At 39.5% G+C, this 15,600-nt stretch overlaps 2 protein-coding genes across 4 annotated transcripts in view; both read right to left on the bottom strand.

Moving 5' to 3' along the window:
* Positions 1-2,512: 2,512 nt before the first annotated feature.
* gpr84 (G protein-coupled receptor 84) lies at positions 2,513-4,599 on the bottom strand. Its single transcript, XM_032514431.1, has 2 exons — positions 4,478-4,599; positions 2,513-3,815 (listed from the first exon to the last, which is right to left on the bottom strand). The coding sequence occupies exon 2, from the start codon at positions 3,805-3,807 to the stop codon at positions 2,572-2,574; it is 1,236 nt and encodes a 411-aa protein (XP_032370322.1). The 5' UTR covers positions 3,808-3,815; positions 4,478-4,599; the 3' UTR covers positions 2,513-2,571.
* A 3,111-nt stretch (positions 4,600-7,710) lies between these two features.
* Positions 7,711-15,600, bottom strand: part of LOC116688395 (zinc finger protein 385A) — a 31,678-nt gene continuing 23,788 nt past the window's right edge. For all 3 annotated transcript variants that reach the window (XM_032514427.1, XM_032514428.1, XM_032514429.1), the window contains exons 4-8: positions 13,026-13,200; positions 12,223-12,543; positions 10,035-10,222; positions 9,848-9,934; positions 7,711-9,713 (exon numbers count right to left, since the gene is read on the bottom strand). In XM_032514427.1, the coding sequence (XP_032370318.1) occupies positions 9,486-9,713; positions 9,848-9,934; positions 10,035-10,222; positions 12,223-12,543; positions 13,026-13,200 (999 nt within the window). In that variant the 3' untranslated portion in view covers positions 7,711-9,485. The remainder of the gene's footprint in view (positions 9,714-9,847; positions 9,935-10,034; positions 10,223-12,222; positions 12,544-13,025; positions 13,201-15,600) is intronic.

Here is a 15,600-nt window from a genome sequence, read left to right as displayed (position 1 = left end):
CTGAGGAAGCTCAATGAGCCAAGGAATAATAACATCTTAGAAATATGTCTTAGGTTTTATTAGAATATGGGTAAAATAAATCAGCTTTTTTTGCAAAGTACTCCTGCACAAGGAAATACTGAACATTTTGAGTTGGACTGAAAGACGATTCCTTCACGTGCCTGTGTCCGGGGCCATGTCTGACCTGTTGAAGGAGCACAAAGAATTGTGTCAGACATTTGATTTACAAATTACACCCTGAGGGGAAAGAAAACATGTTTAAAATAATCAAAAGTAGAAGTCTGCCTTGCCAAACGTCGACAGGGACAGCGCACAATTAAAGTAGTTTAACCATAGCTACATTATTGTGATCGACAAAAACACCTTTGGCTTGCTAAATGTAGGCATCGAAATAATATTACTTATACTGAGGGTGGAGGAGTTAGCAGGTAAAGTTAATCTTCACCTGCTACAACATTTCTGCCGTGCCACAAGCTACGGAGTAAACTGAGATTTGCGCTATCACCAGTGTACTGAAAGTGTACTGTAACCATCGATATCTTAGTTGTGTAGTTCTTAAAAAATGAAACAAATCCAGCAGGGATACTTACATGTCAAGCAGAAATGTGGCTAACGCTAGCTCAGAATCCGTGTTGAATCCTTCCAGTAGCTCCCTCCACCTTTGAAAAGCCGCTTCGATGTTGACCCTCGTTTTATTTCGGGCTCGGTTTAATTCTTTCTTTTTAGCTCGCTTTTCGTCATCGGTCTTCTTCTGTTTGCCCGTCTTTGTTTTCCGAGCAGGTGTCACTCGAGAAATTGGCAGTTTTCCTGAAAAGTTGTTTCTCCGCAATTAGCACAGCTGCAGTGCACTAGCAATCTTGAGCTCGAACGGCGGTACGCGCTGTGCGGGGGAGGGGTATGAGCAGCGCGTACACGAGAGTGATTGACACTGCTAAGACAGTCCTCCTCGCTCTGATTGGCTGTTTCTGACCGGGAGCGGTGTATTTCTGCAAGTGGCAGCAGGAGCACAGGGAGGAGCAGCAGGAGCTTGATTTTTTCACAGATTATCTGTCTCATATTCTACTGTCAGGACATAGTGACAGTTTTAACAAATATGTAAAAAATACATTTTTACAAAAGTTACCTACTGAAGCTTTAAGATAAATGACTTATAATCCCTTGATCTAAAAGTGCAGTCATTTTTCCACATATATATATGTCATGAATTTAACTGCTCAGTAAGTGGAAATATATTTCCACTTACTGAGCAGTTAAATTCATGACAGAATAATAAATGAACATGCTAAAGGTTTGTTTCATCAAAACTTTGAAAACTACGGCCAATCAAAGCTCTCTCAGTCCATGCTTGAAAAGTTGAGTTTGAGATGCACTTTCTTTCTTTTTTTTTTGGAACTTTTTATTTTCAAAAAATTTCTAAAACAAAAGACCATTCCCTGAGCCATGAGCAATGAAAACAATCGCTGAAATACTGATGTCGCATGTACAATATTTCTGAATAAATGCAACACAATAACCAGATCACCTCACACTTTCTTTCTTTAAAAAAATAGATAAAATGTTGTAGTGCCAGTAAATTAACAAAGGTCCCTTGTGGCTCATGGGTGTCACCTTAAACCGCTCAGCTACCTTGGCATTCCAAGATAAATAGACATGGTACAGGGGATAAACTCTTTTAATTTAGGTAACAAAATGGTACCATTTTCAGGCCAGAATTAAAATGTGTTGCCCCACTTGTTGTAGGTTAACTAAGGCCCTCTACTCATGATCAGAGTTATGAACTGTGCTCACAGCCTGGTGAAACATAAGTTTTTGTCACCAGCATGTGCCAGGTAGCAAAAAAAAGGGCCATTGTTTATTATCCATAAATGTGGTTGGCACATTTGAGGATTTTAAGCTGGTGTTGAGTTAGGTTTTGCCATTGCTTTCAGGTTACAGGCACTGTAATTTTGTTGGTTGCACATAGGTCAAAGTTGAACCTGACTGAACTGTAAGTCCAGAGGCCAGGGGTTAAAACTTTAGGGGTACACATCACCAAAAATAGTGTCTTTTACAACATTGCCTTGTGTAGAGGGTCAAAAACAGATAGAATGCCTTGACACAATTCAAACATGCATACATAAGCACACTCCACACATAGTATGTCAAACAAAGGCCTGCTGCCTAAACCCTGATTATTATTAGTCATGTATTATCACTGTGTAATAGGTAATGCAGAGTTGAGACACAGTCAAAAGTTCCTGAATTACTGAAATAAGGCATATTGTGATTGACAAGGATATCCTGTGCTGATTTTGTAACATTGGTGGTTTCTCATATGATGTAATAGACACAGAAAAAACTACTAGTGGTTATGGGCTATTTTGACATTATGAATGCAACAGTGATTATATATTACAAAACATACTTTATTCAATAAATGACACAATATAATCTTGTATATACATAATATACTGAAAAGCAAACAGTAAAAATGCTGTCTGAAATGTTGATGAAACAGAAAAGCAACTTAAAGGGTTTATATCAGGATGAACATCAGGCAAGTTTAAGCTTTATGATGAAGTGTTTAGGATCTCAGGTTGACCACGAGGCCCAGAGGCAGGTGAATGGTGCAGCAGCCCTGGTGAGCAGCACATGGTAGGCCTGTCTAAACTGTCTGTTCATGACAGCATACAGCATGGGGTTAATACAGCTGTTGAGCCACGTGAGGTTTGCACAGAACATGTGCAATACCTGTGGGGCACGGTTTTGTTTGTCTGCTATGTTGAGCAACAGGAAAGGGACAAAGCAGAACACAAAACAGAGAAAAACTGTTAAACACATGCGTGTCACACGCTTAAATTCGTCATCATCTCCTGAAGTGGCTGACTGGGAAGAGGGTGCTGTAGTGGTGGGAGCAGGTGTGGTTGAAGGTGATGTTGGGACTACCTCAGGGGGAGAATTGGTTGCTGATGAATGTAGGGCCGTGGCTGAGCTCTGGGCAGATTTGGCGGATTTTTCACAGGTGATCTCTTCCATGCTTTGGCCTAAATCCACGTGGCTGCTCACCTCACAGCTGCATGTCTTTGTCGTGCCACTCTCTACACCACTGTCATCAGTCCCTTGTGCTGAAGAAACTGGTTTCTTCCTGGAGGACCGGCGGCTGAATCTGTAGCGGAGCAGAGCTTGTGCGGCAATCCTGACGCGTCTGTAAATGAGGAGGTAGAACACACCAACACAGCCCAGACCCACAAAAAAGTAGAAAAAGAGCATGATGGTGCTGTATGGACGACCCCTGGTACGATGGAAGCTGCATGTGCACACCTGTGGTACAAACACATAAACAGGCCAGAGAGGTCCAAAGCTGGCAAGGCCCAGTCCCCACGCTGAGATCAAGAGTAAAATGAGACCACGGTCAGAGAAGACACGGTCAAACACAGCCCTCTTCGTGACCAGTAGATATCGGCTCACTGCGACCAGGCAGAGGGTGATAATAGAGACAGAGTTGGAGAGGAAAAGGAGCAGGCCAAAAATGCTGCACCAGAGCTGACCACTGCGCCACCTGAGGTGTAGATAGGAGTCAACTGATATGGGCTGCAATACGGTGCAGTACAGGAGATCAGCTACAGCCAGGTTGACAATGAGCACATTGAAGCGAGTCCTCAGATGTGGGTCTAAGGCAAAGGCCAGAATGGTCATCAGGTTCCCCACCGTACCAGTGATGGTCACAGCACATCCCCACAGCACAGCAAAGTACCTGTAGCCTACGACTGAAGGACTGTAGCAAGAGAAGAGATCATCCTCTGTTTGGTTGGTGTAGTTCATCAGCATTCTGTCAATTAATTGGAATCATAATACAGGTTAGCTTCTTTGTACTGGTAAGGGAAAGTAAAAACTAAAACAGAAACCCACTCCTTCCCACCCCTCTTTGCGGTGTCAGGCCAAAAGAGAAGTGATAGTGTTTTACCATTTCCTGTTGAAGAAAGACCTTTCTCTGACAGAAGCCTTTGTTTTCAAGGTTTTTTTCTTCATTTTTGGGATAATCAAATATAATATCCTTTACAATTGTTGTGCACAACTGCTGTGGCTCTAGTAACTTAAAATATGCTGTCTGGCAAGCACAAATAATTTCTTAACATTTGCCAACAAAATTAAGTATGACTCAGAGAGGAACAAAATAGTAACAACTCCTGTGTATGACCACAAAAGAGTTTCCCTTTTCACAGTTTAGTAAATTCTGAAATCATTTGATATTCATTTAAACTTTTTCAACCACTTTATTCATTTGTATCACTAAAGTGGATCATGCACATAGACTATGACACAATTAATGAAACATTAAATATAATAAAACTATAACATTAAATGTAACAAAGATGTATGACATTGATAAAACTTGGAATAAAAAACACTTTCAAGGGATTTAAGGGCTGTTTTTGTTTAAAAAAAATAAACTAAAAGGCAAGCCCCTATTTTAAAACAAAACGCAGGAATTTCTCACCTTAAAGCTGAAGATTTCTGCCAGTCTCACTAATTGAAATGAATCTGTGTCATTCTCTGCAGTGATCTGGTCCGCTGAAAGTGTGGCTTCCTGCTGGTGTTACATTTTATGTGCATGCTCTGTATTGCTTAAATACCCCTCGACACAATGAAACGGTTTTTCCAGTTAATGTCTAAATTAGGGAAGCGAGATCTTGCGTATTTCCTAAAGAACATTTTATTTCAAATAGTATAACCAAATGTGGAAAGAAGGGGAACATATTAGTAAAATATGTTTTATTCTAGTATGTCTACATACTGCTTGTACGTCACTTATCACAAGGTATTGTGTGAACAAAACAGGACTTCACCTCAGTAGATAAACTATTTTGATCATTACTTTGTTTAACATGTGTTGTGTACCCACATTATCATAATATTGGCGCATGTGTACAATTAAAATAAGTTGTGAGAGGCTATATGATTTACATTAGGAAAATAAATATACATAAAAAAGTCAAATGAAAACTTTTTACCAATGCTTGTCATACGTTTATGAAAGTTTGTGTTTGTGGTCAAGTGTATTTGTATAAGTCAATATCACACAGACCTTTAATAGTATTTTTGTAACAACTTGGGTTCTTTTAGTCCCATTGTTTACACAGTCTTTGTATGAAACTGCGAGCATGTAGGTTGTATAGCCAAAATGTGCAGGTAATGCAAATATCTGATGCTATAGTCTTACAATGCTGTTGAAACTGTTCCACTTTAGTAATGGCGTTTTTCCATTACATGGTACCTGCTCGATTCGCCTCAACTCTACTCGCCTTTTTTGGTTTTCCATTATGAAAAAAAGTCCCTGGCACCTGCTAACAGGTGCTTTTTTTTTAGTATCGCCTCCGTCAAGATTCCAAGCGAGCTGAGGCAAAGGGGTGACCTAAACAAACCCGCCGTTTTGAAATAGTTTAGCCAGCAGTGGTTTTTGTTTGCTGTCTCCAGCTTCTTTTGAAACAAAATTTGTCTTCTGGCTGTGGCAACAGCCACATGCCGAGAATCAAAAACAACACACCTTCCATGTAATGGAAAAACACCATAAGACACCAAAACCTTTCTATTCATTTGTGCACAGCGGTACAGTTGGGAAAACATGGCTGGCAGTCTTTAATATTTAAACAATTGCCCCATTTGAAAAATCAGGTGCTTGGCACAGTGTTGTTTTGCTAGTGGTCATTTGGGACATAATCAAGGTAGTCACCCTTTGAGTGGGGACACATGATTGAACTAACTGAAGTTACACTGAAAAAACTAGTTTCTTTTTAGTCATGATTTTTCTTAAATTATATTTCCCACAGTTACTGTGTTTTCCTTGGACAAAGAGGGCGAACTTTGAGCAAAGTGCTCAAGTGTTAAATTTCTTCTTCACTGCAACTATGCTGATTTAGCGATACTCACATGAAATGAATTGCTTAAACCCACAATTTGACCCTTTTTCTGCTGCACACAGACTTCCTGTTCCTGTAACACGGGTAACTATAGACCATTCTGTACCAGTGCAAGTGTGAAAATGAGTCTGAAGATGTAGACAAGTACTGAACATTTCAGTAACTAAGTTACCTTTAGGCCACAAGAACAGAGCTAAAGTGCTGCTAAAATGCAGCTACTATGTGTAACCTAATAGCAATGTTTTGTTGACATCGATGCTTTGCGTATGTAATGAACAATGTCAGAAATTAACATGAAACAACATGAAAACAAAGACTTGGATTTTTGAGTCAAATGCAGTGTACTTATGTTGTACATTGGAGGCTGACTGAGAAAGTCCATACTTGATAGAAACTTAATTCAAATTTCCTTTTCAAACGATCTCCAAAGTCCATCTGATATTGTCAAATAGTTGAATGATAAATGAAACGTGACAAATGTGGAAGCATATTAAGTCTTTTCAAAGTTTCTTTAAAATTTGTAAGTAAGGGAAAACACAAAGCTGGATATTGAGATTGCTAGGAAATGAATCCAATACGAGTCTTAATGAGTTGACTCCCATAGTTAAGATCTAACAATGGAAGGTGCGTTAAATGTAATATTTTGTTTTCAAAAAGTGAGTGATGGTATGCCATTAGAGGTAGCGCGCTTAGCTGATCTTTTGGCGGGTATGTCGCTCATACAGCGATATGTTCCATTCATCGGAGTGGTGCTCCACTTGCGTTCCTCTGGCACATACCAAACCCTAACAGCAGGTGGAAGTGGTTGGAGCAAGAACAAGACAGTGTCGACCCCTGGTACGAGCTGCGTATGCACACCATAAGTATAATTTCCTACATGCATATTATTTCAAACCTACAAAATTATTGTTTCCAGTTATTTGACTGTTAATTAAGTTTGCATAATTAGACACCTCTTCTTCATCAGTAAACAAACATATCTATGAGGAGAAATGGGCTTGGAACAACATGAGCTTCATCATTTTCAACTTAAATAACTAAAGTGAAAGCCTGCAGCTTTATCTGGTTTCTCTCTAAACTGAATACACTGTTGATGCTGCCATGAGCTCATACTTCTGCTCATAAGTTAAATCACATCTGAATCTTTTCATTTAGGAGCAAATAACATAAAACTATATAAATATGGGCTGCAACAAATGATTGCTTTCATAATATTTTTTTTTAAATCAATTTGATTAATTGATATTGATTGATAAATTTCAAAAATTGGGAAAAATGCCCATTACAAGTACTTAGAGGCCAGGGTCTTTAGATTTCTTGTTTTGTGCTGGCTAACAGTTGGCTGACCCAAACAATAGGAAACGATTCTGCTCTACTGTCCTTTTTAATGTAAACATGTAGGCAAACAGAAGTGTTTGTTTCTCACCTTAAAGTTGATGACTTGCACCAGTCTTTTTACAAATGCGCAGCATATGTCATTCTCTGAGCTAATCTCTTCCTCTGATTGTCAGGCTTTCTGTTAGTACTGTACTGTGCTTTACATTGTCCCTTACTTAATTTGTATATCTTAATGTTTGTTTGCGCACTCCAAAAACCCATTCAACTTCTGATCACAAATAGTTTAAAAAGCCAAAATGTGGATGTATTTTAGCGTATCTGTTATAGTTGGCTATCACTCATTACTATAGTACTGTACTGTATGTTAAAAGAGAAAGGGACTTGAATTATCACATTACTAAACTAACCAATTGCATTTGTAATTTATTGTTATTGTCATATTGTTTTACATTAAAAAAACACAGATCAACATTGCTTACAACCATAAACTCAGTTTAATGATTTTATATATAATTTTGTTTTAATTGAACAATTAGGAAGCCCCAACATTCTAATTTTTAAATAATCTACATTTACAGTAATGTTTCAATACACTTCTCCTAAATAACAATTCATACATTTGTAGACATTTTCTTTTTATTGCAGTTAACAAGAAAAGTTAGCAGGAGTGCTTAAAATATTGCTACAGTTTCCATTTCCTAAAGCTTTCTCTCTAATGTTGTATTTCAAGCCGTCATGACACAGCGATAGTTTGGGGTCATGAAGGGTCGGAACACACAAGGCAGATCAGACAAACAAACATTTTTTATCCCACTGCAAGCCTATAATACTACCAAAAATGCTTTTTATTTTGCATACAACTTCTCATCTGTGTATGTGGTCCTTTTCCTTCTGTAACATATTGCTGGTGTCTTTCAACCCACTGTGTTCGGCACTCTTTGCAAGGGATTGTGTGCAAATGTTGTCTGTATAATCAAATGTGCACGTAATGCAAAGACCTGTTACTAAAGCCATGAATCAACCATTGTTCTGCTGAGCTCACAGTGTTAAAACTATTTCATTGAGACACTAAAACCTTTCTGTGTTGCAGAGTGATGTGCAGATGATAAAATTATAGATCATTAGTTTAAATAAGCCATTTACATTGAAACGTTTCGCCATAGACTTTTACTTATGTGCTTTGTGAGATTTGACACAGGTTTGTTGTCAGTGGCCATTCAGCGAGAATCTAGGGAATCATCAGGTGAACTATGTAGCTGGAGGTCACATCTTGATTTACACTAAAGAAACAGTATGGGTTTTTTGTTCTGTTCTATTCTTATTTTCTCCAACCTTTCTGCGTTTTACACAGACAGAATAAACACTGATAGCTGAATAGTGTACCATTTGCAATTACTTCTTCACAACAAGTCTTTTCCCAACTGTAAATGTGGTACACATCAGTGCAGTTTTAAGACATAATAATTAAGTAATTTCTACCCTTTGCTGATCCTCTTTGACTTGCTATTTCATTCCGTCCCACAGAGGTAAATACAGACCATTACACCCGGCAGTAAAACTTGAAGACATACAGTACAGAGAAATGTTAACCAGTAACTGCACAAACATTATGGCCATTGCTGTTACCTTTTCCTCTTTATAGGCCACGAAAACAGAACGTTACAGTGGTATAATCTACTATACTGTGACAGCTACATTGTGATGCCAGCTAACATTAGAGGCAACTACTATATCTAACCCAGCAGGCTTGTTTTTGAGAACATTGATGCTTTGGATATGTAATGAATTCTTGCAGAGATGAACATTAAAAACACAAGAGAGGTAGGGTTTTGAACTAGATACAGTGGATCATATGTTAGATGAAGATAATTAGTCAGTTGCAGATTGGAGGATGCTCAAAGAAGTCCGTGCTTGATATAAACTTGTTTATAAGTTCCTGTTCAAACTATCTGCAGTCTACTTGATGATTGGCAGATAGTTTAGTGATGAAGAGCAATTGGGATGGATGGAAACGTAGTCTTTTTGAAATGTCTGAGATTTGTCAGTCATCTCTAGTTCTCCCTGTTAAAGTAACAGCAGTGGACTGCAACCACATTATCCACCATGAAGAGTCATATTTATGGTCACTGTTTTTATTATAATTGAACAGCAGCTGGCGCCACACAAGCTGATTTGGCTCTTGATGGCACATGGTTGCAGGCCTCCACTTCACAGTGTGCTTCACCCTGAATCATCTTCCTTCTATCAACGTCAGTAGGGACTGAAGAGGATTGGCCCATGCGTAGTACGGATGGGACCTGGGGCGGGTCTCAGCAGGCTGAGGGGTGTTCCCTGTAGGAGGTGGTGATGGGGATGATGGTGGGAGGTCGGGCAAGGAGGATGCAGTGCCAGCTGATTGGAGGAAGCCACGGCTGCCATCGCTGCGGCAACAGCCAGAGGATTTGGTAAAAGTCCAGCCCCCAGAGTTTTTGGAAGTTCCTGTAAAAAGAGTCAGAAAAATATAAGTAAATTTGTTGATGCAAGAGTTTCTTAAACCCAAATGATCATGTGTTTATGAAAGGAGAATTGAGAAAAATGGAATATGTAGACTGTGAGGAAGACTAATTTTTTACCATAAAGTCTGTACGCTTCTTGTGCCGACTGAGAAGAGGATTTGGTTTCCCTGCAACTCCATCCCGATGCCTCCGGCTAGATATATGCTAAAACATAAAATGTGGAGGAACAGATGTTGGATTTTGAGATCGCTTGAAAACTAGGGTCCCTCCTGGGTTCTTTGGATCTTTGTGCGGGCTTTCTCACCTGTTTAAGCTGCAGCTCTGAGTTGACTCTTACGTTGCAGATCTCACAGTGGAAGGTGCGTTCCTGAGTGTTAGGGTCAGAAGACAGCTCCCCTCCCTGCTCTGGGCTGTGTTTAGGAACCAGACGTGGGTACGCTTTAATGGGTCCCAGTCCACTCCGAGCCTCCAAAATGGTTTTATGTTTGGTACCTTGAAACAAAAAAGGAAGGTATAATGTCCAATGGTGATTTAGTCCATATTACAGCGTAGTGCACATACTAAACACTAAATTGACATCATGGTTAGATTAGCTTTTTAAATGCTGTTTTCAAGATCACGAATGAACTTTGAACCTCAGCTTTTAAAGGAGAATTCCGGTCAGTTCTAACACGTAGCTTTGTTGTTTGTACATTTGCTGTGCTGTCCGTAGAGAGAAAAATAAAAACAATCAGTGCTGTCTACCCCGTGTTATCCTCCGGCTAGAGTTTGCACCCAACAGGCTCAAACAGGGCAAGTTTTGAACATGGGTTTAGCCTCTAAACATGTTCCAAATGTCAATAAAAGTGCCTACCCATGTGATGTGCTGAAGATGTGAAAGAAATGCATGAAAGTTGTGCTAATTCAGCTGATACTGCAAGGAGTGCTTCGGGACCGTCTACAAACTACAACACAGAAAGGAGATACAAACATACTTTCAAAAATAATCATATGCTTATTTTTTATAAGTAAGTGCTGTAGTCCAACTAGCAGGAGACAAGTTATAATTGAGGTAAGTTTGGAGACACTACCTCATTTAGTCATTAAATTGATAACCCACATATTATCTCTTTTTTGTGTTGTAGTTTGTAGCCCCCAAGCTCTCTAACTGCCATCTCAACACCAGAACTAAACAGAGCTGAATTAGCACAACTTTCATGCATTTCTTTCACATCTACTGCAGTCAGATTCGCTGTGTTACCTCGTAAAGAATCACTTCACATGGGTAGGCATTTTTAATTACATTTTGAGGCTAAAACAAGTTTAAAACTTGCCCTGTTTGAGCCTGTTGGATGCTAAATCTAGCAGGAGGATAACACGGTATAGGCAGCACCGATTGTTTTCATTTTCTCTCTACTGACAGCACTCCAAATTTACAAACAACAGAGCTACGTGTTGAAATTGACCAGAATTCTCCTTTAAGCAAAAGTGGACGAGGATTCCTTAAAATACTTAAAGAATGGAAATCTCAACATCTGCAATTCCATGACAGCAAGGAAAATTCAAAGGATGATGTGGTATGACAGAAATCAGCTACTTAATGGACATTTTGGTGGGATTATTTGCTCAACTGGTACATAGTTGTTTAAAAGTGCAGACAACAAATTCGAAAGCTGTCAATGTTATAAAATATATTCACTTGAGATAGGAAGGTATACCTTCAATTGCATTTGTTGCATGCAGTATTTAACCCGCTATTTGTACCACTAAGTGGCACTAATGCACCAGCTTTATTTTCAAACCTGAAATGCAAAACACTTGCATAATTACTTTTAAAGAGCCATGCTTCAGGGTTTTTGAAGCTGCTTCTCAAGGCTCTGACACACCCACCAAACAGCCAACGGGGGCAGAAAAGGTCCAAAAAGTGCCTCGGAACAAGTGAACAAGTGAAATGAAAACCGGCAGCTGATTGGACGAACATGTCATGTGGGTCTGGCTTCTCTGGAATTTCAAAAACGGCCATAACGGTGGCTCGTTTGGAATACAATCTCATATTTTACCAAACTAGGTCACTGAACGTCTATCTGAAAACATTTTAAGCCAGAAATAGGCCATGCAGTTGTTGAATCTGTCTTCATTTCAGATCAGGTTCAAGGTCAGTTTAAAAGATTTTCGTCAGATTTTGAGAGGTGTTTGTCATGCTCATTCTGTTCGTCATTTCCAGGTTAGAACAACACAAAAACAGATTGGTCATTGAGTCCAACTGCCCGCCTTCAAATTGGCCAAAATTAAAGCCAACGACACGGAACACACCTAAACAGACTTGAGTCACCGACCTTGCCAGACTGTCTGATAGCAGACACTAATCGGGTGGCTGTGCCAGTGCCTCAAGTGCATAATACATAATGCTGTTGTTTGTAGAGGTTTATTTCTTTCAAGATTGTGCAAGCTCTGTGGCGTGATGTGCTACTGAATACGATATATGCACTGTGACAGAGCAGTATTGAAGTTACCTTTGTTATGTGCCTCCAGTTGTGAGAGAGAATTAACAGCAACTTTGCACAGGGCACAGTAGAGAAGCTTCTTGGCTTTCTCTTCCTCTGACTCTCCTGAAGGAGGGCTGGGGGCTGGGGACGGGGTGTTTGGAGGACCAGCCGCTGCTGGATCTGCAGGGAGAGTGCTCAGGGCGGCAGACAGGGAGGGGGAGGATGGCAAAGGTGTGCTGACAGAAGGCAGGAGGGGACACTCTGCATCTGCAGAGCTCAGTGTGGGTGTTGGAAGGTGAGTAGGGGTCAAAGGTAACTTGGTAGAGTTGGGACAGGACTGGGTGTCATCTGTAAACGGCACAAAGGTTTTAGGTTAGTGAATCATTTGTGGAAAGTCAACCATATCATTAACTTTTCAACCATGAGGACAATTACATAAAAGTGTAAAAAATAATGTCTGTGCTTAAAACTCTGCTTCTTTGCGGTCCAGTGTAATTCTTAAATTTTTTCTATCATCATACGTCAATTTAATATCGAACTGTGTCATAAAATGTCAAATCTTTGTATCTGAGAAATGCAAGGAGGTTATTAAAACAAATGTTTTATTCTTCTTTGTTAAACTGCAAGTTATATTATATATATAAATTATATTAACACTATACTTATTAGAAGGACCACCACTCCTCTCTGGTGAGTTTCTATCCCATCACTTCACACAACAGCTGTGCTGTGCATATGACCCATTTTGTAACATGTGTGTGTGTGTGTGTGTATGTATGTGTGTTTGTGTGTGTGTGTGTGTGACATCAAATGTCACAGGTGATGATTACCCTGCTTATTAGGATCAGGCTCAGGGCTGGATGGCGAGAGGCCTGGTGGGGAGGGCGAAACAGTAGGGAGAGGGTGCTGCTTGTCGCCATCTTGGAGATGAGCTGTTTTGGATGTCTCGATCCCCTTCACCCTCCGAGCATGGCGGTTCCCCTTGTAGTGGGCTTCTGCCTGGCTCTAGCAAAGGAACAAGACAAATCAGAGGTTTACATTAAATAAAATAGATGTGTGTTTAGTGAAGTGAACACACACTGCCATGTGCTTTACATTAGTATTTTTGTCTTTACTTGTGTTTACTTGTTTGTGGTTACTTGTGCAGAAACATTTATATTCAGTAGCTAAAGATGGCCTGTCAAATGCTGATTACCAAGCAAATGCAAAAAAATACTTGCACTGAACACATTTAAATGTATCACCATTTAAACTTTTGATATTTATATTCAACACATGTCAACAACAAGAAGTGAGCAAAACACCTACAGTAATTCCCAAAATCTCTCTCCAGTTGACCATCAGTTTAAGACTGTGCTTGTGTTGTTGTGTCATAACGTAGCAGGAACTGAATGACCAAGGGTGCTGTGAGAACTTCCTTTTATTGATAAAGATTTAACTAAACAACCCCCTATTATATTTTTTAAACAATAATTGCTAAAAAATTCTGAAATATATTCTGGCACCCTTTGTTTTTGTTGCATTACAGTAATGACTGTTGGTTTGCGGGTCTGATGTGCTAATGACAGGGAAGATTAAGCTCCAGAATGTTCTCATCTTTCTTCACTACTGGTGTAATCACTGAATTGGCCTGCTGAGCTAATTATGATTATTGAATGGTGGGATTATGTAAAATGTTCTGGAGTGACAGTTGACAGTCAGCTACTTAGAGAGAAAAATGGAGCAAATGAAGAAGAGTTTGTTGCCTGCTTGTCCTCCGGAACACAGGAACTAAACACAGCTTAATTAGCACAACTTTCATTTTATTTTCACATCTACAACAGTCAGATTCACTGTGTTAACTTGGAAGGAATCACTTCACATAGTTGGGCACTTTTAATGACATTTTGAACATATTTAGAGGCTAAAAACACATTTAAAACTTGCCCTGTTGAAGCCTGTTGGGTGCAAAATCTAGCAGGACATTAACACGGGGTAGGTAACACTGATTGTTTTCATTTTTCTTGCTACTGACAGCACTCCAAATGTACAGAAAACAGAGCTATGTGTTGAAATTGACAGGAATTCTCCTTCAAGAGGATCAGTTAAAACTCGGGGACATGGGAAATGTGTAGACGAGTGGACATTTCAGTAAGTTTTCAGTTAGGGGGTAGAGTTTGGGTTTCACTTCATCAGTTAATGAAATCCAACCTCATTTGTAATACTAGTTATAGTTGGCATTATTCAGCAACAGCTATTTACAGTATTTAATTACAATGTTGTTTTTGTCGGATGGAGTCACTGGAAACAATGCATGTATGTAATCCAGTATTAATGTTTTTTTTGTTTCAGCTCATTGATTACAGCCTCACTGTTTGCTGTTCACTCTTAAATAAAAATAATAGCTTGGATTTTTTTAGCACCTTTTAAGGGACCCAAGGACACTTTACATATATGGTGGCAGAACAAATAGCACAAACAAGAAATAGTGGTAGCAGTGTTTGCCGGGAAGACATAACAGGATTTAACTGAGTTTATAGGCTGAGATGGGTTTTCAAGGAGTTTTTTTTTTAGATTGTCTGCAGCATTACAGATTTCTGATCGGGGAGAGTTCCAGAGAGTGGGGGCTGGCACACAGAAGGCTTTGTCCCATGAAGGTTTGCAGATTGGGTTGGGTAGAAGAGGTCTGATAAGTACTGGGGGGTGAGGGCAAGTAATTTGTAGGTGAGTTGCATCAGAGCTTTATTAAGGTACCTGTAAGACAAACTGAACACTTCTGCTGTTGCTTCACATTAAAATGATTTAACTGGCAAAACACAGTCACATTAAACTTTATGTATGTATAAATATATATGCTGTTTAACGCCACATCATGTTAGCTGTATGGGTAGTACTCTGTGCTCATCGAATGTTAAGTTAGCAAGTTAATGTTACGTTGGTCTGGATCAACGGAAGTACATTTCCAGTATACAGCCTTACATCCGGGGTCAGGCTTTGACTTAATAATTGTAAAGATTTTCAAAGAATATTTTTATGGCAGTACACAGCGATACACTGGTAAAAGCAAATTTCGTTCACCGTGTACCCAGCTAATTTGAATTGCTTATGTTATTGTGTTGTGTGAACAGTTTGCTTCATTTAATAATGTGTGTGGCCTTTTTGTTTGCGGGATGCAAATGCTCCACCAAAAGTTCCTTCCCATGTGCATGTCAACATCAGATTAAATCAAAGGAAAGAGTAAGTTCTTAGGGCACAAATATAGGTCATGTAAGCCCCTCACTGGTTATACAGTAATAAAGGATGTGTGACTATACGTGCCTGTGTATGCACAAGCTGAGGCCTGCTGCGATTAGATAGGTTTTATTATGTCAATAACAAGGCTGAGGAAGCAACATAAGGCGCGTGACAGGTACATGTTTGGGACTC

Source organism: Etheostoma spectabile, chromosome 4 (assembly GCF_008692095.1).
Source record: "Etheostoma spectabile isolate EspeVRDwgs_2016 chromosome 4, UIUC_Espe_1.0, whole genome shotgun sequence".
NCBI lineage: Eukaryota > Metazoa > Chordata > Actinopteri > Perciformes > Percidae > Etheostoma > Etheostoma spectabile.
The sequence above is the reverse complement of the archived record's forward strand: the minus strand, read 5'-3'. Positions and strand labels throughout refer to the sequence as shown.

What these genes read in the sequence shown, in the direction of transcription:
- gpr84 (XM_032514431.1), bottom strand. Translation starts at nt 3,807, where the DNA reads ATGCTGATGAACTACACCAACCAAACAGAGGATGATCTCTTCTCTTGC.